Source organism: Eretmochelys imbricata, chromosome 9, assembly GCF_965152235.1.
Source record: "Eretmochelys imbricata isolate rEreImb1 chromosome 9, rEreImb1.hap1, whole genome shotgun sequence".
In the NCBI taxonomy this organism is placed as follows: Eukaryota; Metazoa; Chordata; order Testudines; family Cheloniidae; genus Eretmochelys; species Eretmochelys imbricata.
In genome coordinates, this window is record NC_135580.1 from 74,126,858 (window position 1) to 74,154,161 (window position 27,304).

Here is a 27,304-nt window from a genome sequence, read left to right on the forward strand (position 1 = left end):
CATTCGGTCCCTAGTCTGTAGCTGTGCATTGGGTTCTTCCGTCCTAAGTGCAGGACCCTGCACTTATCCTTATTGAACCTCATCAGATTTCTTTCGGCCCAATCCTCCAATTTGTCTAGGTCCCTCTGTATCCTATCCCTGACCTCCAGCGTATCTACCACTCCTCCCAGTTTAGTATCATCCGCAAATTTGCTGAGAGTGCAATCCACACCATCCTCCAAATCATTTATGAAGATATTGAACAAAACTGGCCCCAGGACCGACCCCTGGGGCACTCCACTTGATGCCGGCTGCCAACTAGACATGGAGCCATTGATCACTACCCGTTGAGCCCGACAATCTAGCCAACTTTCTACCCACCTTATAGTGCATTCATCCAGCCCATACTTCTTTAACTTGCTGACAAGAATACTGTGGGAGACCGTGTCAAAAGCTTTGCTAAAGTCAAGAAACAACACATCCACTGCTTTCCCTTCATCCACAGAACCAGTAATCCCATCATAGAAGGCGATTAGACCTTCCCTTGGTGAATCCATGCTGACTGTTCCTGATCACTTTCCTCTCATGTAAGTGCTTCAGGATTGATTCTTTGAGGACCGGCTCCATAATTTTTCCGGGGACTGAGGTGAGGCTGACTGGCCTGTAGTTCCCAGGATCCTCCTCCTTCCCTTTTTTAAAGATTGGCACTACATTAGCCTTTTTCCAGTCATCCGGGACTTCCCCCGTTCGCCATGAGTTTTCAAAGATAATGGCCAATGGCTCTGCAATCACAGCTGCCAATTCCTTTAGCACTCTCGGATGCAACTCGTCCGGCCCCATGGACTTGTGCACGTCCAGCTTTTCTAAATAGTCCCTAACCACCTCTTTCTCCACAGAGGGCTGGCCATCTATTCCCCATGTTGTGATGCCCAGCGCAGCAGTCTGGGAGCTGACCTTGTTCGTGAAGACAGAGGCAAAAAAAGCATCGAGTACATTAGCTTTTTCCACATCCTCTGTCACTAGGTTGCCTCCCTCATTCAGTAAGGGGCCCACACTTTTCTTGGCTTTCTTCTTGTTGCCAACATACCTGAAGAAACCCTTCTTGTTACTCTTGACACCTCTCGCTAGCTGCAGCTCCAGGTGCGATTTGGCCCTCCTGATTTCATTCCTACATGCCCGAGCAATATTTTTATACTCTTCCCTGGTCATATGTCCAACCTTCCACTTCTTGTAAGCTTCTTTTTTATGTTTAAGATCCGCTAGGATTTCACTGTTAAGCCAAGCTGGTCGCCTGCCATATTTACTATTCTTTCGACACATTGGGATGGTTTGTCCCTGTGACCCCAACAGGGATTCCTTGAAATACAGCCAGCTCTCCTGGACTCCTTTCCCCTTCATGTTAGTCCCCCAGGGGATCCTACCCATCTGTTCCCTAAGGGAGTCGAAGTCTGCTTTCCTGAAGTCCAGGGTCCGTATCCTGCTGCTTAACTTTCTTCCCTGTATCAGGATCCTGAACTCAACCAACTCATGGTCACTGCCTCCCAGATTCCCATCCACTTTTGCTTCTCCCACTAATTCTTCCTGGTTTGTGAGCAGCAGGTCAAGAAAAGCTCCCCCCCTAGTTGGCTCCTCTAGCACTTGCACCAGGAAATTGTCCCCTATGCTTTCCAAAAACTTCCTGGATTGTCTATGCACCGCTGTATTGCTCTCCCAGCAGATATCAGGAAAATTAAAGTCACCCATGAGAACCAGGGCATGCGATCTAGTAGCTTCTGCGAGCTGCCAGAAGAAAGCCTCATCCACCTCATCCCCCTGGTCCGGTGGTCTATAGCAGACTCCCACCACTACATCACTCTTGTTGCTCACACTTCTAAAGAGGATGGATCTAGACTGTTCTCAGTGGTAGCAGATGACAGAACAAGGAGTAATGGTCTCAAGTTGCAGTGGGGGAGGTTTAGGTTGGATATTAGGAAAAACTTTTTCACTAGGAGGGTGGTGAAACACTGGAATGCGTTACTTAGGGAGGTGGTGGAATCTCCTTCCTTAGAAGTTTTTAAGGTCAGGCTTGACAAAGCCCTGGCTGGGATGATTTAATTGGGGATTGGTCCTGCTTTGAGCAGGGGGTTGGACTAGATGACCTCCTGAAGTCCCTTCCAACCCTGATATTCTATGATTCTGTGAACTCTATTGGACACTAAAAACCATTGACTAAAAAGACACACCAGTTTTACAGTTCATTACAACAATATGCAATATACCTTAGCTACCCACTCTATTTGAAGTGGTGTCCTACCGCATGTGTGAAACCCTTATGCTTAATAACCTTTCCCACTTTGTATTTAGTTCTGACACTCTGGCTACTTTCTCCATACCTGAAGAAGAACTGCAGGGACTTCTGGCAGATTCATTAAATCTACCAGCTGTGATAGGCACTAGATTATGACCATCATTCGTATTTTGGCAAATCCCCTGTAGGAATTTCTGAACTGCAGTTTGTATGAATCCCACAAACACTGTGAACAGACTATTCAACTAGGAAAGTGATTTAAAATATATTTAATTTTTTAAATATTATTTTCTCCTCTTTACCCTGGGTATTCAGCTCCAGCAACAGTCCCAAGCTTCTAGATATTGAACCAAAGATAAACCATAGCTTGAAAGCATAAACACAATCATTTATCATAACTCTTGAAGCTTACAAAAGTGGCTCTTTAAAACGAGAGACTTAAAACACACTATAAAAATAAAACTAAAAAGTTCTTCTCAGGGTTAGAAAGCTTAGCTTCCTTTTAACAACACGTGTTTAAAACTTCTTGCTTTACTAATTTCTCCTACAAGCACCAGAGGTAAATACAAATGTGCTTTCTGTTTGTTTTCACTTTTTCTTTACTTTGCAAGGCCTTTTCCTGTGCTGCTGCTTTATTTTTTATTTTTTTAAAATTTTCATTCTAAGTTTTCAAACAATTTCTCAAAGCTGTGGAAAGCAGACACAATGGTCCCATCATGAGCGTAAGAAGAAAGTTTAAATGGTACTGGAATCTGGCGTGCACACACACATTGCCTGATGTTCTAACTACAGGTCATTGAACAGTATGAGTTTATGAAAGCAAGCCAAATCCATATTACTGGCTCACATTTCAAACACAATTCAGGTTTCTCTTTGATTCTATATTAAGGTAAAAGCCTGTGGGATTTACTTGCTCAGGGAGATGATAAAAACTGAATGATAACAGTATTAATATGGAGTCTTACTCTTCAGTGTTAATTTGGTGACTACTCTTTCGAGCATTGTGCAGGTTATAGTGTCTGATTGTACAGTATACTGGAAATATGCTACAGAGACAAATGATCTACTAAGGTTTCTCCAATCTTATCAGGAAACAGAATGACATTTAACTAAGGCCCTGTCCATACCATGGTTGAAACTGTGCCACCTACCACCATATTTAAATACCATTGTTGCTGGCAAGCCCTAGTACTGTTTACTTGATTAGCATGGACTGGGAATTTTTTTGAGGACTGTTCTTGAAACAAAAGCAATGCAAAGCATTTGGAAACCTGAATGCCCCTTGCCTGGGAGATCTCTGGATTGCAGAGAGTAGCAGGCTCTGTCTCTTCCCCACTCCCAGTCCTGATGTAGGGGGCATACTGGGAACATTTCTGGGGAGGGGTGTGGTCATGACATCATATACTTCAGCAAGTCCCAGCTGTTGAAATCCCTTTGACGATCATCATTGCAGTGTGGCATAATTTAGAGAATGCCTCAATCTGACTTTTGTAGTTCCAGGAATCACTGGGGAATGCAAAGATGGCTTGTCTTCTTCTCTGTGCAGTTCCACCGAGAAGACCACTGATGCAGCTAAGGACCTAAACCTGCTTGTCTACGTATAGTATACAAAGGAGTTATAACATGATTGTAACATGCTCTTCAGAGGCAAAATATACCCTGTCTACATTGTAAGAGAAAAGCATGCTTATAAATAATTGCTGGTATGGATTCAACATAAACAGAAAGAGAGGCACTAATAATGATACTCTTTTCTTCTCTAACTGTTGCCTTGTATCAGAGTGTCTCAAAGCACGATACAAAATCCCCCCCTCTCATTTTTTAACTTGTGTAGTCTAGAAAAAATATAGCATATGCATATTTACTTATGCAGAAATTGTGACCACAGAACTTATTCCACTGAGAAGTTGGATGTGATGTTTAAATCTTTATCAGAACATATGTGAATTTTGCAAGAATTTTTCACTCACATTAAAACAATACACCAAATGAAACAAGCTTTTCTCACGTGCTTGTAAGTTTACTTCAAAAAATATTACAAACCTAGATCAAGTTCCCTATTCTTTGGGTGGTATTTCTAATACAAAACTTAATTTTGCAAATGAACCCTATCTTTATAATGAGCCAAATCAAAACCTCAAGTCCAATTATCGCCAAACTTAAAGTTTGAAATCTCCTTCTGGACTTCTGCCGCTAGTCTAAAATCTGAGTAGTACTAAGATATTTCCTGAAATATCTTGAGGAACCAAGTGAAGACACTTTCCGAAGATTAAGAGTGAGACAGAAAAGGAGATGCATTTTGATCAATATTTTCCTATTATCCTAGAAGACTAACTTAGGTATGGAAATACTTCTCTGAGGGAAGGAAAAACGAGAACATGAAACAATGTCTTTTAAAAAAGCAGTATTCTATAGGTTTAAGTTTCTCCTCCAAATATCTTGGATTTAAGGGCTTTCCAGATTTGCTCTCTTTGAGAAAGTCCAAGAAGAGAAATTTCTCAAGGTTGCCCTCAACGGCCTAGTAAATTCTGTGCTGCCTAGTCCTGTCTCTAAAGAGATTGTGTACATATCTGGAGATATGCCAGTCCCATTTTAAGGTTTTTAGACATACCAGTTGTGCAGTTAGTCAGGCTTGCATAGAAACCAGTTCTTATACTTAACCATAGATGGCTTGTGGTATCCACTGACTTTGTAGCAAAAATCCTGCTTCTGTAGTGTAGCCAGTTATGCGGTCATATTCTTATTAGTCCTTTGTTCATATATTACAAATAAATGCCACATATCAACCAGATTCACCAGTGAGCATCCTTAATTTCCAAAAACAAATTCGCTGGCAATTCTAATGTTTTTTCCTATGGGAGTAAGTCATGTAGAGTGGGTGCATCCAGGCTATGTGTCCTCCCAACAGCCAACTAAGCCCCAAACATGCAGGAATGCCAGGAGTTTAGGGAAAGCAGGCCATATTGGATCCTCTCTCCTCTTTCATTAACTTCGGGATTATCTTCATGAGTGGCACTGGTTTAATGCTTTCTATGGAGAAGAAGAGGTGGCAGCATTAAGTCCCAGAAATGCATTTTTCCGAAATCTCATTTAAAATTCAGCACCTTGCTGTTAGTTTCTGCTAGTGCTTTACATGGGGGCTGCACAAACTAAATTAGTATAAGATAAGTACAGTAGGAGAGAAACAACACAGAAGAGAACCTCTCCAAGATGCACAATGTACACCTTATTTACTATTAAAGTTAGTTCCTGTGCAGCAAAATTGTCATCAGGTAAAGAATAGCATGTGCTTAGGTTTACAAAGTTATATATATCACCTAAAAAAATCATTAGTGGAAGATTCTTGTGTTTTTACAGTTTCCCAGAGGAATGCAAGTACGTTGCACAGATTCCAACTCTGCTTTTAATGAGTTTGCCAGAAGCCATTTCTTACAGTGTTTATCATAATTTCTTTCAACAATAATTCAAATGCATGATGGGAAGTGGAAGTCAGAAAGTTGAAGCAGAAGGGACAAACCTGATACTTGTGATTAATTCCTGACAGTAATCGGTGCAACTATTTAGAATTATTCCAAGTGAAACAAAAGACTAAGGATCAAATTGAGCCCCAAACATTCATATGGGCTGCTGACTGACTTCAGTGGGAAATGTATGCATGTCTCAGAGGACAGAACCAGCCTTTTAGGGAATGCCCTGTCTGACAGAAAGGGTAATTATTTTCACTGGTGACAATGACAGGGAAATGTTGTCACTCTCTCAACCAAACAAAAATAAAAATCAATACAAAGTATTACAAGTTACATATAAGTATATATCTATTTATAAATATGCTTAGGACATACCATCTTAAAGATGTGTGACCCCAACAAGAAAATAATCTCTACTGCACTGAAAAGAAAAATACCACAAATACAAGAGTAAATTGGCTTCCAGTATGTTTCAGTAATGTTATTCTAAAGTTCACTGATCATCAATGTTCATCTTTAATAGATACAAATATATTTATAGCTCAGCAACTCTTTTACAATGTATTATGTACAATACTTGATTTCTACATAAAAACTAGAGTTTATTATTGTTACAATTTCCTGCAATCATATTTAGCACTAACCATCCTAGGATCTGAAATTGCATTGCAAGCATTAACTAACTAATCCGCACAATACCTTTCAAGGTACTAAGTGATTATTTACTTTAATACAAGGTTAAATTAGGGATAACATTTCATTTTGCAGATGCTTTCATCTTCTTACAATGCCTTTTCAGGCAATTCCATAATATTTTAGTAATTCTGCAAGTTGCAGGTAGGAATCTCTCTAAGAGACTGTAGGTAGAGACTAATAAGTGAAAGTAGGCTCTATCTCCCCATCCATTAAACTTTTTTAAAATAATTTTTACACACAATCTTGTGGCTTTGAAGTAGATAATGTATTAAAAAAATCTTGTACCTTGATCCTGAACATTTAATAATACTAACATCCAGTTACTATTCAAAGCAAAAGCATATTTCTATCAACTTTTGGTCCCAAACAGGTCACAGAGTGATTGTGAGTTGGTAAATAATAAAGGGATACAATTTGTTAATCCAGTCAACTTCTGAAGACCAAAGCAATCAAACATACCATGAGTTGGTGTCTTTTCTCTTCTCCGAACTCCTGTGGTTCTGCCTCTCTCATACTCAGAGACCATTGGATGGCCCTCATCTTCAATTAATGTGTAATACTTCCCACTTTCATGCTCCAGAAAGTAGCTAGGTGACTCGGAGCCTTTCATTCCAGACTTTCCATATTTGCTGATGTCATCACAAGACATTATTCCAATTTCATCCCTAAAAATATTGACATAAAATAATAATCCAAAGAGATATGGGGAAAGGATCACTTAATGATGAAGACCTAAAGTGGACGTTCTACTTCCCACTCTGTTCTAAACAATGGTGCGTTGTCATTAGGATACCATTTATTATGTGAATGAGAAATTTGATATTTTGCACTATTTGGCAGTAACTGAAAAAAAAGTGACTGTACCTGCTGCCAAAATAGAAAGCAGTGCTGACCATTTTTTTTTATTTTCTTTGAAAGCAAAATAATTCATTTCAGCTAATTATTTTAGTGTTTATCAGACTTACGGGACAAGAAGTACTCATTTTTACAAAACATAGTATAGGCATTGACTATAATCATAAAAGAAAAAACTTTGTTTCCAATATAAATTCCTAATGTGCTGATCATCAAAGACTCTGTACTTAAATTTTACACCAAGTTAAAGAGGCAACAAATCTCAACATTGTCACTGTGGAATAAGAATAGTTTTTTACCCGACATTAACCGTGTTTCTCCGAGATATTGCAGTTGGTGTGAATCCCACTAAAGATCTGCAGGTGCCTCGAAGACCCGAGATCAAATTATTTTGAACAGCAGGATCTGTTGTGGCCATACGTGCAACATGTGCATCCTCACGCTCGTATGTGAGGGCATAAAAGGTGGAGTGATGCAACCCTTCCTCAGGTCCCTCACAATTCCTGTGACAGCTGAGGATTCAGAGAGTGGGGATGGAGGGTGGGTCAAGGCATTCACGTTGACATTATCTTGGATAACCCGTTACGGTAGGGTAAGTAATAGTTCTTTCTTCTTCAAGTATATGTCAGTGTGGATCCTACTGTAGGTGACTGGCAAGTAGTGTCCCCTCTGGATGATGGGTGAGGAGTTTCAGCTGCGTTAGTCAAACACATATTGTAGTACCACCCTCCTGAACTTGGCATCTACCCTGGTGGGTAAGTCCACTGCATAGTGCTGTGGTCCTTGAACTGGGGGGCACAGAGGAATGTTTTGGGCTGGGTGCACTGGGGTTCTGTTGATGTAAGCCTCTGAAAACACCCAGCATATGTAACTTCTGTATATCCCCAGGATTGCAGAGTGGCCTACGAGTCTTTTAGTGAATGGAATGTTCCATGAGTTCTGCTACTAAAGAACTCCATCCTTCAAAGGGCAGGTCCTGCAGGGCTGGCCCACAACATTTTGGCACCTGAGGCAGGGAGCTCAAATGACGCCCCCATGCTCCCTCACTTGGGCCAAAACTTTGAAAAGTCTCAATTCTGCCTTCTTCCTATTCTACCCCTCGCATGGTACTGCTCTGCTATCTACCCCAATAAAGAAGAACTAACAACTCAAAATGACTTGTTCAAAAATTTTAAGTAACTCTTAACTTCCAAATGCCTGAACAGCAAATGTAACTTTTCTTGTCTGCATAGTAAACACTGGCATTTGTATCTGTTTGAATAATCAAAGTGGTGCTTTCTGTGCCTTCTTGGTTGCAAAGATTTGAACTGCTTCCTGAAGGTCCACAGTCTGGACCAGCTCATGCTCTACTGAAATGGTTGCAAGGCCGACCAGCCTCTCCTGTGTCATTGTGGAGCGTAGATGTGTTTTTATTAAATTCAGCTTGGAGAAGCTGCGTTCTCCCCTGGCAACTGTTACAGGAAGTGTTAGACGTATGCACAGAGCAACAATGTATCTTGAAAGGGCTTTCAGTTCATCACCTAAATCACTCGCATCAATATCAAGCATATCATCATGTGTCAACACTCTCTCTAGTGCCCTGCATTGCTGGTGTAGGTCGTCTTCTGGTATAGTGAGGAGTTTTGGAATATCATACAACATCCAAAATATACTGCTGTGTTCCTTGAGCTGCATGAAACGTTCTTCAACGGACTGTATTGCACAATCTAGCACCTGGTTAAAGAATTCAACTTTGAATGATTGTTTGGGGTCTCTTATGGGATTATCCCATGCCTCATAATCAAAATGTCTTCTTCTTCGGTGACTCTTGTATTCTTGAATGGGTGGGAAAATAGCTTCAGTGTGAAGTTCCTCTGTCAACTTCTGTGTACTCTTCAGAACGTTTGAAATCCTTCACCTGATCGGTAGGACTGTAGGTATGACTTTGCTTTGTCCAGTTGTTCTATTGCTCCAGATATATCAAGGTCAACACTTTGGAGTCTCTTGCTTACAACATTTATTTCAAACAGTATGTCATGCCACAACACTAAGCCACACAGAAATTTGAAGTTATGTATGTTTCTGGTGATTCCATTTCCCTCTGCCATTGTTCTCCCATGAACAGTTCCTGTCATAGCATTATCCTCCATAATGGCAACTATGGCATCATCTATCTTCCCAATTTGGTGTTTGATAGGCTTTATTGCCTCCACTTGACTTTCCCATCGTGTGGCACTCAGTGCTTTCAGTGTCAGAGAGGATGTTCCCAGATGTTGTTTCCCCGCACAACACAGGTTTGTCATGTCCACTCCATACCCTCCAACATCTTCAGAGTTCACTTAACTCTCTCACGCTTCTCACTCTTCAAGCCATGGGTAGGTGACCTACTCCCAATATTACCACTATCTTCTATCTTCAGGAAGAGCATCAAAGTAAAGCTGTTGTTCTCACAATCCATAGGAAACTTCTGCAGAACATCAGATTTCCTGCCCAGTCCAATTCAGAAACAGTGGGGTCCTCAACACTGCAAGTTTATCTTTCTGCTAATGACTGAGCTAGCTTCTAACTCATTCTAGAGCTGAGAGATGCCTTAGAATGCACTGGTACTATCTGAAGGTATTTTCTGTGGATGGGGAAAGGGAGATTTACCCTTCCTGGTCCCCTGAAAACAAAAGATGAGGAATCATACCAGCTGGCCATCCCTGAAAAGCCAGAAAGGGCTTATCTGGCTGCCTCCTTAAAGGCGGCAGACAGGGGTTGAGGGACTACTACATCACTACTAAAAGTGCAAGCCTCTGAGTAAGACATAAGAGTCTCACCAAAGTCAATGAGACTTCTCACATGATTAAACCTATGCTCCTGCTTAAGTGCTTTTCTGGACCAGGGTCTAAAACAGTGTCATCTCCCAGTCAGTTGTTTAAGTGGAAACAAAAGGTGCTATGACATTATTAAAAACAAAAGTCACTCCGAATTTTGGTATCCTGGCTAACATATTCCTTCCTCTTAATTCTGCTGCACATTAGCTAGCAATTCAGAATAGTGCTAGACTTTCATGGCTGCATGGAGGATGATAGTTATGACATTTCCTATACATAGCCACTCCTTTACAGCTTTTTATTTTAATTAAACGCCTTGTACAACATCTTGAAATATTTGATTATACATAAAGTGGAAGGAAAGAGTAAATTGTTTCTGTTTTAATATTGTCTGAGAATGCTCAGATTCACTGGGAGATTTACCTTGGACCATAAAGTCCTGACATGGGAGAGAGGATGAAAATGTCCTGGAGAGCAGAGCTGTCAATTTTTGAGGACATGCCCATTGTGCTGGTTGGAGTTGTGGAGCTGCTTGTTGGACTGGTTGGAATCACAGGCTGTGAAAGAGAAACAAACAAATTAAAAATGACACTCATCATTTCCATGCTACATTTCAGTGGTGCTCTCACAAAGCTAAACTGTGTTTTCTTAGCGGGGATCACCATTCTCTTGGCTGCTCTCTCTTTTGGATTAGCCATAATTACAGCTTCTTGCAGAAGGGATGTTTGTTGAAATTTCCCCCTGCTTTTGTAAGCATTGCAAGACCAACGTTATTTGGTGGAAGAGGCTGAACTAAAGCAAACATATCTGTATTAGAGTAGCAGCCGTGTTAGTCTGTATTCACAAAAAGAAAAGGAGAACTTGTGGCACCTTAGAGACTAACACTGTATTAGTGTTCAAGATGTCTTATGGAAAGTTTTAAAAATTGTAAGTCAAAAAAGTATGATCTTTAAACTTCAAAACAACAAGCAACAGATTAGAGAATACTTAGAACACTGGGGTATGTTAAACCCACCCAGTGCTGCACTGCGGGATAGCCATTATTAAAATACAAGTAAGTTGCACGTGGTTTATGTTCTCCAACTGATCACCCCCCCGTACTAATTAGGGTGGCCACTGGTGCATGCCCAGAACACTGGACATTCTGGTACTTCTGAAAACGGCATTGACTCTCCCCTGTCTTCATGACCCCACCCCTGCTCTCATGATCTCGCACGCATGGTTCGTGCAAGTTCACACCAGTGGGGCAGAGTGGCATGCTCTTCAAAATGACAGCCTCCATCTTATGAGGCAAAACCAAATACAGTTTTATACCAGTACTGGAAGGGGACAAACCTGGGGGGAAAAACAGGACTGTCCGATTTAAAACTGGAGAAATGGCCTGCCTATTACTAATTCAAGCAGATATTTCTGCACTTTCAATAGCTCTCCTCTCTATTCCTGTGGGAACACAACACCCATAAGTTTAATGTATAGTATTTATTCCCTGCTAAAAGGGGTGGAGTTGCTCCAAAAGTTGAGATTTGTCAGTGGGAATGGAATTAATTATATACAGAAGCTAGTTGTTTCCAAATAGGATTTTCTCTTGGCTGTATCTGAAGAGGGAATTTCTATAGTGGAAATGCTTTAATTGTATACCATGCTTTAATTGTATTTAATTATAGACTGTACAATACGGATGCTAAATGAAAGAGTTCAGAACCATAATATTGGGGGATGGGAGGGAAGGCTTCTTACCACTCCTACCTCTCCCTTTGGGACATAACTACAGGATTCCTATGGAAACCGGATCTTTGGCCCATCCACTCCAGCTGCTCCTTATTCTTTATCTGAAAGCCTAATCCTGTCTGTGACATTTGTGGCTCCATGCCAACTGATTGTGAGGCCACAATTAATGAAATATAAATTAATCTGAGGAATAAGCAGAAACATCACCAGCACACATCTTATTTAAAAAAAGTGAAGTTCATCCCTGGTTGGAAGGATAGTATCAGATAATGTTCTGAATGGGCTCTCTGTGGGAGGTCAACTGTCTGCATGCCCATACAGGGCACTGCACACTTCCTGTATGACACAGAAATGGGCTCAGCACCACCCCTGCATTATACTGATACACAGAGGCCATTTAGCAGTCCAAGGGCATTTCAAGATGAGCCAGAGAAGGATCCCTGGATTTGTGTTTATATTGATCTAGTGGCCTCTGTACCCCATGCAATTGGCATGGAAGGTCTACAGCTGTTAGTCCAGCCTAAGGGCTGGGGAGATGGACTACACCTCCCTTACTGCTCTTCACTGTGTCTGCATAGAGCCCAGACACTTTGGATGAAATTGATTCCATCCACATAGAGCCCAAGATACTGTTTTCATGCAAATGTTTTTATTATAGTATAAAAAGGGAAGAGAAATACAGACATTATATAGATCTGTACACTATTGAGATGTGTCACTACACAGAACTTTTCAGAGACAACTTTATGGCTCAAGGGATTGGTAATGGAATACACACCAGTCACTTGTGTGGTCATTCATTAATTCACAGCACTAGTCATTGTTGGTTACTGCTAGCAGATTGCTGCTTTAAGTAATCTGTTGATGGTTTCACTCCAGTTGCTAGTGGACAGATGTGCACATAACTAAAACCACCATCATAACTGATAAACCTTTTTGGCAGCATCAGCAGAGAAATTAAGAGTTCACTAGCCTGGACACTGAACTACCCTCTCACCCCTAAAAGAATGGCTCCTCCAGCTCAGTGTTCAGGAATACTGGTGGTATACTCTAGAAAACTCTATGATTGTTCATACTAGTCTTTATGTAGATAGACAGAAGATGTCAGCATTCTTCTTGTCAGTTCTCTCTCCAAAAGTTAATTTAGAGCAATGCTGGAGATGGGAGGGGAATTAAAAAAAATGTGGAACCTGCAGTCTTTAAACTTGTAATTTTTTCTCAAAGTGTTTTTTCTGTTTCTAATTTTAGCTTTTCTAGGACTATATTATTTTTTAGGATTAGGACATCTGGCTACTTACACTACTTGCCCCTGTTTCACATACACTGATAACAGATGATGCAAAATGATTTAACACTGGCAAAAATGTAACATGAAGCCAGCAAACACAGTAAACTACAAAGCTCTTGTCTAATACAATTTGACTCATATTAGAGCACAGAAATAGGGGAAATATAGAAATGAACAAACAATATGTTAAATAATAGGCTGACTATATTACAAATGTCAGTGCAAAGGTCCCACTCACAGCTGTGATATTATTAAACTGATGTTGTGATATAAATCACTATTTGAGAAACCAAGCTAGATTTTTTATTCACAATATAAAAAGGTACAGGTTACTACCAGTCACAGTAATCAGCAATGACTTGTCTTCTCACATCTGTTTTGGGAGCCACACCCTGCAATATTACTATTAACAGGATGGTATCATTACAAGTAGTTAGAATGAGCTAATCATGCTGAATTGAGATATTATGTTAATGTCCTAACCTTATATGACACCTGCATACAGAAGCATCAAAGACTGACCCTGTGGGTGTTGCTATAGGTAATTAATTAATAAAGAAGGGCTATGAAAAAGGTAAATATAATATAAATGAATTTTAAAGTACAAAAAGTTAAGGACATATTTTAATCAAACAATTACTGGCTCCTAGATATAAGGATACATTTTCATTGTAACTGTGTTTTTCATAGATGCAATATAGTATCTCTATCTACAGACCATTGTATATGTATTTAGGGCATGGAGATATATACATATTTGGGCAGGTTGTATAGATTATTTATGTGGAAGCCTCCAGTTTGAAGACACACAAATGTGATTAAATACATGCAGCTAGTTTTCTAGCAGGCTAGAAGGAAAACCAAGTGAATCTAGGAATCAGGTGGGGAATACCAGAATTATCTAGAACCACATCTTTGAATCCTGACTAAGCACTTAATCTTTCAGATGCAGATAATTTGAACACCATGTAGTTTCATTTGTGGGGGTATTTTCAATGATATGCTAAAAATTCCATCCCCCATTAGTAAACATAAAAGATCCCATAACACTTTTCACAAGAGTGAGGATTTCACTCAGTGTCCTTAGCCAAAAATGTCCCCCACCCCAACTGCTGTGCAGCCTAAAACACGACCAGATTTTATGTTTACTACTCCACCATTATTTCAATAGCTTTGTTTGTACACACTATGATCAGTAATTCTTTCAGGATTGTGAAGTATGCTACGATCTTTCAGGATGAAAGGTGATAAACAAGGATCCTAATTTTCTGTGATAAAACCCCCCAAAATTCTGATAAAAAACCCCCATAAAAATCCACGTTTTTCCATGATTAAAATTCAATGCTGAACTTTAGTTTCTCTAGCCACAATATATATAGGTATCAGTTGAACACAATGTTTTATTGATATACAGTAGAACCCCATTTATCAAAGTCTCCATTATCGAGCTCTTTCTACTAAATGAATCACCAGACACCTGGGGCTGAAACTGGCAGAGCTTGGGTGTTCAGTCCCAGCCTGAGTTGCCTAGGGCTGACCGCCCGAGCCCCAGCCAGGCATTGAATAAGTGACACTGGTACTTCCAGTAAAATTTAGTTAATATTTAATACATGTTTTTATTTTTTCCTCTGTAAAAATGCAAATTCTGTGTTTTTCTGTGACAAACTGATTTCTAGGATCTCTGGTGACAAACAGATGTAATTAATATTTATCTGCAAGAGGTATCAGGTTTTTTAATGTCATAAGGAGAATTAACACCACGAGAGCCATACTTTTAGAACTGATCTTCTAGCTTTAGAAAACTGACTGCTCTGAAGAACTGCTTTCCAGGTGTTGTACATTCAATAATTATCAGTGATGGGTTAATAAAGGAAGTCATCACACATATGCAGAGATTGTGGGGTTACTCATGAATATTGATGGGCAGCCATTATTTTCATGCTTCCACATCTCCAAAAGACCATCTATAAATATAGACTCTGATTTTGGTCTCACTTCAGTGTAAATTAGGAAAAACTCAACTGAAATCAATGGGGTTATATTGGTTTAGAAGTTGTGTAAGCAAGAGAGGAATCAATCTGATCGGATATGTCTATGCTACAGCAGGCCCGCTGGCAGGGAGGCAAAGGGAGGAATTGCCCAGGGGCCTGGGTGATTTAAAAGCGCCCGGGGGCCCCTGGCCCTTTTAAATTGCCCAGGCAGGCCGCAGGGCTCCTAGGCGCATGAGGGATGGTACCAGCTGTCAAGGTTCCTTCCCCACTCTAAACTCTAGGGTACAGATGTGGGGACCTGCATGAAAGACCCCCTAAGCTTATTCTTACCAGCTTAGGTTAAAAACTTCCCCAAGGTACAAACTTTGCCTTGTCCTTGAACAGTATGCTGCCACCACCAAGCATTTTAAACAAAGAACAGGGAAAGAGACCACTTGGAGATGTCTTCCCCCAAATATTCCCCCCCTCCCTCCAAGCCCTATACCCCCTTTCCTGGGGAAGACTTGATAAAGATCCTCACCAATTGGTACAGGTGAACACAGACCCAAACCCTTGAATTTTAAGAACAATGAAAAATCAATCAGGTTCTTAAAAGAAGAATTTTATTTAAAGAAAAGGTAAAAGAATCACCTCTGTAAAATCAGGATGGTAAATACTTTACAGGGTAATCAGATTCAAAACATAGAGAATCCCTATAGGCAAAACCTTAAGTTACAAAAAGACACAAAAACAGGAATATACATTCCCTCCAGCACAGTTTATTTTACAAGCCATTAAACAAAAGAAAATCTAACGCATTTTCTAGCTAGATTACTTACTACCTTTACAGGAGTTATAAGGCTTGCATTCCTGATCTGTTCCCAGCAAAAGCATCACACAGACAGCCCAAACCCTTTGTTCCCCCACTCCAGATTTGAAAGAATCTTGTTTCTTCATTGGCCATTTTGGGTCAGGTGCCAGCGGGGTTACCTTAGCTTCTTAACCCTTTACAGGTGAAAGGATTTTGCCTCTGGCCAGGAGAGATTTTATAGCACTGTATACAGAAAGGTGGTTACTCTTAGCTTTATATTTATGACACCAGCGGTGGCAAAGGCAGCCAGGTGGGCATGTGGAAGCCCTGGCAGTGCCGGAAGGGAGCACCCGGCAGTGCAGCCGGCAGCTCGCTGGCCACCAGCCAGCGCAGGTGCACACACACAATTCAGAGAAATGCCATTGTCACCTCACATAATTGTATCTTAAAAAAGTATCTAACAATATTCAGGAAGGCATCTTTGGCTTGTTTTCAGGCAGTTCAGTATATCACTTTCAAGAAGACTGGTCTCTGTCCAAAGATACAAAGCCCCACATTTAGCACATGCATACAAATGACTTTTCCTCTCAAGATCAGATAAAGTCCAATATTTTTCCTAGCAATGAAAATTTGTGTTGTATGTTTTATTTCAACTTCCTCTTCCATAGCATATGTACTGTAGGCGATCCTTGGTATCCTATAAAGAATTAATTTCTTACCAGGTAGTTGAAGGCTGCTATCAACTCCCCCGTCATTCTTCTCTTCTGCAGACTAAATAAACCCAGTTCCCTCAGCCTCTCCTCATACATCATGTGCTCCAGCCCCCTCATCATTTTCGTTGCCCTCCGATGGAATCTCTCCAATTTCAATCCATAATGTATTTATTTAATTTAAATATATAGTTCAAAATAACAAATTCTACATCTTACATTTAGGCTCACAATTTATTTAATACTGGTGCTGTAACTGGAAAAAAAATTAACTACATCAAGCAACGCCACCACTTACGTATATTGGGTTCTAATTTGTTATCAATAGGATAAAAAGTAGTGTCATAAACCTCAGCCATCCCTTTCTACAGGGCCCATTGACTGTTCTGCTCTGGGGCCTGGAATTGCTGTCGGCAGGCCTGCACTACAATCAGGAGGTGTGACTGCAGCTTGTGTAGGCATGCCTGAGCTAGCTTTGATTTAGCTAGTAACAGCAGCAGTGTAGCCATGGCAGCATGGGCAGCAGCATGGGCTACCCGGGATCCTAGTGGGGGCTTGTATAAAGAAGGCTAACCCATGCTGCTGCTATTACACTGCTATTATAACTCACGCTAGCTGTGATCTAACTGGATGAAAGTTAGCTCAGGTATGTCTATATGAGCTACAATCACAACTCCTGATTTCAGTGTAGATACCCCCATAGAGGTTTTTTTCCCCGATCCACACTACTCTTTGATTCTTTCCTATGAAATCAGTGTTTCCATCTCTGGAACTATCAAAAGAGAATTTGCCTTCCTGTAACTAATATGACTTTAATAAAATCTGCTGAAAAGAAAATTATAGTATGAGAATTTGCTTCTCAGCATATGTTGCTATACAATGAAAAAACGTAGTGTATAGGAATTTAAATGAGAGAAAACTTGGAAATTATAATTACAACCAAGTGGTTGTATCAAATTTAAACAGTTTTGTCAGTTCAGTTATTTATACCCTGATCTGACAAAGTATTATCAGGTCCCCCATCAGTCCTCATTTCTCAAAACTAAACATACCCATATTTTTAAACCTTTCCTCATAGGTTAGGTTTTCTAAACCTTTTATCATTTTGTTGCTCTCCTCTGGACTCTCTCCAGTTTATATACATCTTTCCTAAAGTGTGCCACCCAGAATTGGTCACAATATGCCAGTTGAGGCCTCACCAGTTCTGAATAGAGCGAAACAATTACCTCCCATGTCTTACATACAACACTCTTGTTAATATACCCCAGAATGATATTGGCCTTTTTTGCAACAGTATCACATTGTTGACTTATATTTAATTTGTGATCCACTGTAACCCCCAGATCCTTTTCAGCAGCACTACCTCCTACCCAGTTATTCCCCATTTTGTAGTTGTGTATTTGATTTTTCCTTCCTAAGTGTAGTACTTTGTACTTGTCTTTACTGAATTTCATCCTGCTGATTTCAGACCAATTCTCCAAGTCATTTTGAATTCTAATCCTGTCCTCCGAAGTGCTCGCAACCACGCCCAGCTTGGTGTCCTCTGCAAATTTTATGAGCCTACTTGCTATCCAAGTCATTAGTAAAAATATTGACTAGTACTGGACTCAGGAGTGACCCCTGCAGGAGCCCACTAGATCCTCCCATGGTTTGATAACAAACCATTGATAACGACTCTTTGAGTATAGTCTTTCTATCAGTTGTGCATCCACCTTATAGTAAGAGCACTGCAGTGTAGGGTCAGCAGGAAGCTGGTAAAGCCCAGTAGTGCAGAGACAAAAACCTTGAGATTATCCCTTATCTTTTTGGGGGGGGTTATGAACACTTAGGGTGGGGTACTGAATCTCTGGTTTCTTCCCTGGAGGGAGTAAACATAACTCCTTCATGAGTAAATTACCCAATGTAGAGGAGTGGCAGTGGTGAGTTTTCTGATAATTTACACATGAGGTCCCAAGAGAAGGTAGCTTCATGCCTTGATACTTCCTCTACAGGAAGGCCATTTTAAATTTTTGATCAATGATTTTTTCCCAGGTGGACAGTGGGAACCCAGTCTTTCCCTCTAAGTGCCATGGATCTCACCTGACATATTGTATTGTGTTTTAAAAATGTTGACTGCTTGATGCCAGGACTTACTTCCTATGCTGTATTATTGAATACAAAGGACTAAACTATTCAGTACAGACTTCCTAATCAACCATTTTCTTTCCTATTCATTTATTTTATGTTAGCAAAAAGATATACAAAACTACTTCCTTTTTTACTTCATTTTTAGGTTTTTCTTTAAATATTCATGCTCAAATTTTGCAAACTTACAGCAAGATTTGTGAAACTTAACTCAAATGAAATCTGTAAGTTTTCATACCACAACTAAAACAAAAAGAAAAGAAGCAGCACAAATGGTGAGACCTAGATTAGATTTTAAAAATTCTATCTGGGCTATTAAGGTAAGATAATTTGTTTTTTAAAAATATTATTTTTTACTTGACAGAGTGACTCTGAGTGTCTGAAACCTTTTCAGATGGAAAGTTCTTTGCAGGTTTTTTTAAAGAGAGTTTCTGCACAGAGAATATAATTTTTTTGTTTCTCCTGGAAATATGTTCAGAGTCTACTGGTACATTTCAATTAAATAATCAAACAATTATTCCAGCACTTCATGAATATTTACTTTTTTTCCTTTGATTACTTTATTTACTTGCTGCATTTCATTGCATTCTCAGTGCCAAGTAATCTAGGGACCAAATTCATATTTACACATAAAAAGGCATATACTTAAAATTGAAGTGATTTATAAATGCATAGGACTTGCAAATATTATAATTATACCTGCTGTTTTTCAGTCATGTACTACATCAATGAATATTTACCAGCTTCATAGGAATGATTCAACAATATTCACAAGGTGTTCTAATCCTTTCTCACGGGTGTTCTTTTTGTATAGTTATTTGTTACTTGTACTAATATGGGGCCTGGCCCAGTAAACTCTACTCATGTGAGTAGTCCCATTGAAAACTGAATGGGTCTACTTGGATAAGAGCTACACATAGAAGTAAGGGTTTACAGAGTCAGACCCAGTTATGAAACCACTGATAAAAAATCAGAAAAAAAGGCTTTCCTGTAGAGGAAATGTTAAGGCATAAAACTGCTTTTTATTGTGAGTCTCACTAGTTACAAATGTCCAATAGGATGGAAGTTAAAACAGTGGGTCCCTTTCCACCCTCTTGTGTAGCAAGTATAAAAAAACCCTGTTGGCTGTTAGGGCTCTAAGCACTGCTGAGGTGCCATGTAGCTATGTGGCTTTCAACAAACACAAACTGCTATTTTAATTAGTTCTTTTTTCTACATTTATATTTTTATGCTGATAAAATAAATGATAGAAACTGAGCCAGCCCCTCAACTTGTGTAAATTAGTGTTCTAATATCAACTGAGTTATGCTAATTCACATCAGCTGATGATCTAGTCACTGTCTTCAATAAATTCTATCACCACTATTGAAACTCTGTGAATTAACAGTAAACATAACTAGCTTAACAGTGCTTCAGCTTTAAACAAAAATGAGACCAAACTATGAACCCAAAGAGAGCAAACCCATCTCTTCCCTACCATGGCACATATTCACCCATCCACCCACACAGAATGAAATCTGTAGTTGAAACCACTTCTTATTTTTCTTATGTGCAGTAATTAAAATTCATTTTCATTATGCTGGAGTTTTCCTTTAAGCAACCACTTTCAATTAGTTGCAAGATTTCCCTAAAAATATTTTCACCTAAGATACGTTTAATGAGGTATATCCATTAGTCCTCATCCATTTTCTACAGTTGGCGTCACAGCCCAGGTTGTCTCACGATGAAGACAGAATAAATTTTCTATTGTAAAATAATCTACAGTGCCACACTAAGTATGACTGCGGCACTACCAGTGTCCTGACAAGTTGTATTAAACTCACTGCGGCAGCCACTGAATGAAAATAGTTCCTGTCTTATACCGCCACAGTTTAAAAATTTATTACATAGAAAGAATTTCTCCACTTGCATCATCATAAAACAGGGAGAGTTTAGAGGAGAGGAAATTTATGAGGATATCTGGAGAGAAAAAACCCAAGCATCAGTGCTTAATGTAGTAGTATCTTCTTTGGGTCAAATTTCCACTACCAAATGTTACTGGGGCTGAATACTGCTCAGAACAGTCATGTCAAGTGACACAATGCTGAACAGGGTTCATCCTAGTCCACACTGACTTCTAAATGGTATTCAGCATTGTGCTTGTTAACACAATTGCTAGCAAGAGTTCTCAGGCATAGTAACATTATGTAGAGTAGGCTTTTTTTCTTTGCTTTTTCCGTCTTTGCCTACTTATCTTGGTTGAGAGAAGTTTGGGCAAATATACAGAATATATGATTGCAAAGTAAAGCTGTCTGGATACCGTATCTGAACAGTGAATTAAAAAACCCTCTAATTCAAAGAGAAGTAATCTCAGAGAGCTGCACAAGAACCATCAACTTGTCATTTGCCCATCCACATTGCTCCCAGGCCTGTTCTTACAACATTGCAGAAATTATCCATTACAAAAGGCACCCTGTAGCCAAATTCATATGGTTAAGGATATTCAGCTAATTAAGCCATATGACAGAGAATATCCCTAAGTGCTTACCATATTACATAGAATAGGAACTAACTATTTGTAACACAGAAGTTTCATTATGTAACTTTCCCTGTTGCTGAAAGTTTTACTAGTCAGACAATGGGCTGCAATATGGAGTTCTATATTTCAAGCACAACTGACAGCAAGGTCTGTGTGCTGGGCCTACTGCCTGCAGTTGGAAGGATGATTCCACTTAGAAATAATCCTCTACATTTAAAAATATATATATAAAGTATTGTTTTAAAATTGAGTGAAGTTATCAGGGTTTATTTTTCATGAAAAAATAGAGAACTATTTGTCTTATCTTTCTTGATAAACACAGAGCTGAAGCACCTGAAATTTGGGTCAAATAGGGAAACAACATGTGGAAGCAAAGACAAATTCTTCATTAGTTTGTGAAATTTTAGATCTTCCTGAAATAAACTGAGACTCAAGAGGCACATTTTGATAACTTTGGTTTCCTCTTAGACATATGAGAGAGATGTGGATTTTTAAAATGTTATGCTAATTGAGAAACTAGCATTTTTGCTTTTAAAAACACATATTCCTTCATATATAGGGAAAACCCTTAATGATGATAAATAATAAGAATGCTTATTGTTTATACAGCACTTAAAACATTTTAAGTGCACAAGACTTAGGGCTCGATTAAGCCTTGAAGACAGAATGGGTGCAATTTGCCTTCCCCTGTACCTGTATGTAGGTAACGATGTGTGAGGGAGAATGGCAAGCAGCAGCATTATAGGAGCAGTCCTGACAGAAGCTGCCCAAGAGAAAAGCTGAAGCCTGGCCTTCTCTGCTCTGCAGACTACACTGTTGAGGGTCACTGGGTTGCAGGTGAACTTTCCACCATCAATGCCTATTGGGGACAATTTAGGCCTAAAGTCACTGTTTCATGTTTTATAATCAAGAAATATAAGATCTCAAAACTGCATTTTACATGTTGTTTGGCTAAAAACATCAGGTAAAAATTTAGGGGTTTGCATCTTTTTTGACCAATGTAACAGTGCTATGGAAGAGTAAGCTGGACTCAGTTATGCTTTGTGCAACACCAACAAAATTGTCAACTAAGGAAAGAAAGGGTAACTGAACAATTTTCACAGTGGAGAGGTAAATAGTGGGGTCCCCCAACGATCTATACTGGAACCTGTGCTGTTCAACATATTCATAAATGATCTGGAGAAAGGGGTAAACAATGAGGTGGCAAAGTTTGTAGATGATACAAAATTACTCAAGCTAGTTAAGTCCAAAGCACACTGCAAAGAATTACAAAGGAATCTCATCAAATTGGGTGACTGGGCAACAAAATGGCAGATGAAATGCAATGTTGATAAATGCAAAGTAATTCATATTGGAAAACATAATCCCAACTATACATACAAAATGAATGGGTCTAAATTAGCTATTAACACTCAAGAAAAAGATCTGGGAATCATTGTGGATAATTCTCTGAAAATATCTGCTCAATGTGCAGCAGCATTCAAAAAAGCTAATAGCATGTTAGGAACAATTAGGAAAAGGATAGATATTAAGATAGAAAAAAATCATAATGCCACTATAGAAATACATGGTACGTCCACACCTTGAATAATGCATGCAGTTCTGGTCTCACCATCTCAATAAAGGTATATTAGAATTGGAAAAGTACTGAGATGGGTGACAAAAATTATTAGGAGTATGGGACAGCTTCCATATGAGGACAGATTAAAAAGGACTGGGCCTGTTCAACTTGGAAAAGAGATGACTAAGTGGGGGATATGATAGGGGTCTATAAAATCATCAAGGGTGGGGAGAAAGCAAATAAGCAAGTGTTATTTACCCCTTCACAGAACACAAGAGCCTGGGGTCACCCAAAAAATTAATAGGCAGCAGGTTTAAAACAAACATAAGGAAGTACTTCTTCACACAACACACAGCCAACCTGTGGAACTCATTGCCAAGGGAGGTTGTTAAGGCCACAACTATAACAGGATTCAAAAAAGAATTAGATAATTTCATGGAGGATAGGCCCATGAATGGCTATTAGCCAGGTTGGGGACACAAACCTGTGCTCTGGGTGTCCCTAAACCTCTGACTGCCAGCAGGTGTGACTGGATGACGGGGGATGGATCACTCAATAAATTCCCCATTCTGTTCATTCCCTTTGAAGCATCAAGCACTTATCACTATTGGAAAACAGGATACTGAGCTAGATGGACCATAGGTCTGACACAGTATGGCCATTCTTATGTTCTTAAATTCTAATTACAGAATCTGTATTACTAAATTGAAAGAGGAATTATTATTTGTATTAAAGCACTGGCTAGATGTTTTACCTGAGATTGGAGCCTAATTATACTAGGTTCTATACAAACAGCAAGAGACAGTCCATGCCTCTCTGGTGCTATCTGCCCTCACTTTTGTCATTGTTTTGTATGAATGACCCTGTGAATTCCTTGGGCAAGAACACTGCCATTGTTTACAGCTGTGATTTACTATGTGCACATGACATTATGTAAATAGACAAGAGTTATATGATTCCATTATAATTATGATAAAATAACTACGATGATGCAAAATAAACATTTTAGATTTTAGATACTAGGCTAAGTATGCATTGTTGGCAGTTTTAAGAAAATCATCTTTTGATTTTTTTCATTGAATAAAGCTGATGTAGTCATTGGCAGGGGGAAAATACTGATCTCCACAATGAGTTTTTAATAATTCCCCGTAAGTATATCCATTCTTTAAATAATGAGCTCTTATATAGCTCTTTATACCTGCAGAGTATTTTCCAATAATTAATTACTCTCCATAACATCCCACTACAGCACCCCTGAGTGGCAGAGGTATTAGTATGCCCCAAACAGAAATGGAACATAGAGAGGTCACATGAATCAGCCACAGTCACAGAAAGAGTTAGTGTCAAGACCCAGAATTAGAGCCTAGGGTTTCTTGACTCCAAAAGCCAGTGGTCAGTTTATAAAAGCATACCTCTTGCTTGGAGGATTCTTCAGTGCATTAAAGGTGTAATGTCTACCATGTCCACTACTCATAAAACAACAGCGAACTGGAAAATGAACAAGGGTTGGGGAGACAGAATCCAGCCCTTTAATTCATCGGCAAGGCATCACACACTCCTGCACGTTCGCTAATTCAGACCCTGGGTTCGTATAGAAAAATCACCACCTTTGTCCTGTATGTGGGTGTATGTGGCTACTGGATCTGTGTGATCATGAACCATTTTCCCAATCCTCTTCATGACAGCCTATGCAGAACTGGTCCAGATAGTACAGAATCTCAGCCAAGAGTATGAAAATATGAAAACAGTATGTTAGGCACTCAGATATGACAGTGATGGGTGACTCATTAGACAGAGATAGCTACTGCACTGATTGATGAACTTAAAAGTACACAACGTTTATTTTATAAATGTTCAACTTTTCACATACTTGCAGTAAAAGTTTTAAATTCAAGGCCTCTGGTTTCACTGATTTCTTACATTGACCATTACATTAAAGGTGACTAAAAATGCTCACAAATTTTTACATCATTTATTTATTGCAGATTTACAGAAATAAACAAGGCAACAAGGTTCAATTCCACCCATCAAATATAAGTAGTTATCCCTTAGAAAAGTTGGGAGAATAGACAGAAAATATTTATTTTACTGTACTACTCAGTGAAAAGGCTCTGATGCTTACAGAAAACAGAAGAATATGGCATAAATTATATATTATAAAGGGTACTTTTTAGGTGGCATTTCATTTTATCTAGCCCATTTGCCAGTGGTTAATAATTAAGGAACAGCTTTCCGATCCCAATGTATTCACCTGCAATTTTGTTAGTGATTTCAATGGGAGCGTGGCTGTGTGATGAGAACATAAAATATAAAACTTTTAAATTAATGGAAGTTTAGGTAAAAAAAGGTTTTAACACTTCTAACATTTTTAGATGTTCTGACATGTCATGTGAATTATTTATGTTTAATATGGGCCAATACACTTACGTGTATATAATTTTATTGATTCAGTTATATAGGGCCAAAGCCCACCAACCTTACTGAAGTGAATAGTCTCACTGGAGTCTATGAAATTACTTTCAGAAGTAAGGTACTACTAAGGTGAGTGAAGGTGGCAGAATGAGCCACAAATAATATATTTTTTCCAGAAAAGAACAAGAGGAAGGTATGTAATTTTTTATTTATATGGCTGTTGAAACTGTTTTATTCTGATCTATCATATCCAGAACCTGATTAGAAGCATGGTGATGTTTATCTCACTGAAGAGAGCATGTCTGAAATCTCAGTGAATGTGAAGTTCTTGTTCTAGTCATAGAAAGAAAGAGCACTCATTACAACTAACTGATCTGGAGATTTCGCAGATTAACAAGGGTACAGCCTATAGGAGATTAAAGTTCATATTCTGTACTGGAACTCTAATTTGCTGGTCTCATGGATTTATAAATTATGGAGATGGTATGTTTGTATTTCAGGGAATAACGCAACTAAATTATACACTTATATTGATCCCTTCTAGATAAACAATGGGATATCATGAACAGCAGCTCTTGATAAAGCCTTCCATCCTCACAGCCATGGAGAAAAATTGTCTTCATGGGCAATTCTGAGAGAGAGAGGTATGGGAGCAACAGAAATGATCAACCTCAGAATATGATAGGAACCCTGAGCCCCCCACTTCTAAAACCTTAATCTATGAGGTAGAAGAAGACATTAGAGTTGCATGACACCAACAAGCAACAATACGAGTTAAAAAAAATGTTTCTCTCTCTCTGAGTAGTTTCATATCAGCATCAAGCAGCAGGTTTATACCACTTGCAGCCATAAAGAGTGTTAGCCAGTAAGCTGTTCAACCTACCAAATATTACCTCATTCATGTAGAGCCTGATCCAGCTCCCACTGTGACCAAAAATGGGGTAAATGCACATGTTACATCAAATATTTCTGAAGGAGATGATTTGAGCTGGTGAGAATGAATATGTAGATTAAATATCAATGTCACCAACCTCAAGCATTCAAAAATCTGAGTAAGGCTCCCCAGAATCTTTAGATATGATTTGAAATCATAAGTTTTTTTTTTTTTTTTTAAATTTGATTCATGTCTGCAAGCTTTTCTCCGCAACCATGAGGGCTACAAACTTCCTTTTTTAAAATGTAAGAAGAGATTTTTTTTCACCTAACCACAAGCCTCCAGGAGCTCAGACTTTAAGAAAAACATCAGTTATTGTGAGATTCCCAAGAAAATCTTGAGAGTTGGTAACACTGCAATATTTGTCTTTCTGTTGTGCACTGTGAAAGGAGTAGTACCTGGGCCAAGTGTAGGTAAATCCATGATATGGTTTCATAATGTTTCATGATGGAAATGCAGATTTCTATATATCACTACAGTAGTTTAAAAGGATTCCCAAAAGGATTCATTTTGTGAGATTGACAAAAGGGCTCTGTGATGATTTGTGCATTTCTTGGGTTTAGTAAAGAGGAACTGTGTTTTAGAATCCTGTGTGAAATAAGTCTGTGTGTGATATGTGTTACACCTACCACCACATGCCTCTGGAAGAGGTAAACCATGGGCCCAGAACATACATACAGATGGAGCTCTGGGAGAAGGCAAGTTTCAGCTACAAGGGAGTCTGAGGAGTCAGCACTGATGCCAGGGGCTAGGCAGTGGGACACGTAGTCACAGCTCTCATAAAGGGATACTCTGCACCTCAAGAGTGTGTCTAGAAGCCCCAAAGCCAGGGCAGAGCCTTTGTACAGGCTCCAGAGGCTTAAAACACTGAGGGATTCAGCTGCTAGATCCCCTCACAGCAGTTTGTGTCCTACAGGGAGAGTGTTCATCTGGATCTGTCACAGGATTCTATGAACAAATCATCTCTTTTATGCCTTGAGGTTTGTTTGAATTCCTGTTAACATGACCATGAGTCTCCATTAAATAGTTTCTTGGCAGAGAGATTACCTCTACAGTAGAATCTCACTGCATAATATTTAGTTTCCGTGAATCTTGGGAGGGAAGCAAGGTATTCTTCAAAAAAACAAAGAATTCTTCAGTTCATGAGAGAGTCAATTCACAAGACATAG

The 27,304-nt window shown here is 39.2% G+C and overlaps 1 protein-coding gene across 1 annotated transcript in view; it reads right to left on the minus strand.

Annotated features, from left to right (window-relative positions):
• LOC144270092 (connector enhancer of kinase suppressor of ras 2-like) overlaps positions 1–27,304 on the minus strand; it is a 470,860-nt gene that overhangs the window by 158,813 nt on the left and 284,743 nt on the right. Inside the window, exons 11-12 of the mRNA XM_077826316.1 lie at positions 10,503–10,636; positions 6,889–7,094 (exon numbers count right to left, since the gene is read on the minus strand). Of these exons, the coding sequence (XP_077682442.1) occupies positions 6,889–7,094; positions 10,503–10,636 (340 nt within the window). The remainder of the gene's footprint in view (positions 1–6,888; positions 7,095–10,502; positions 10,637–27,304) is intronic.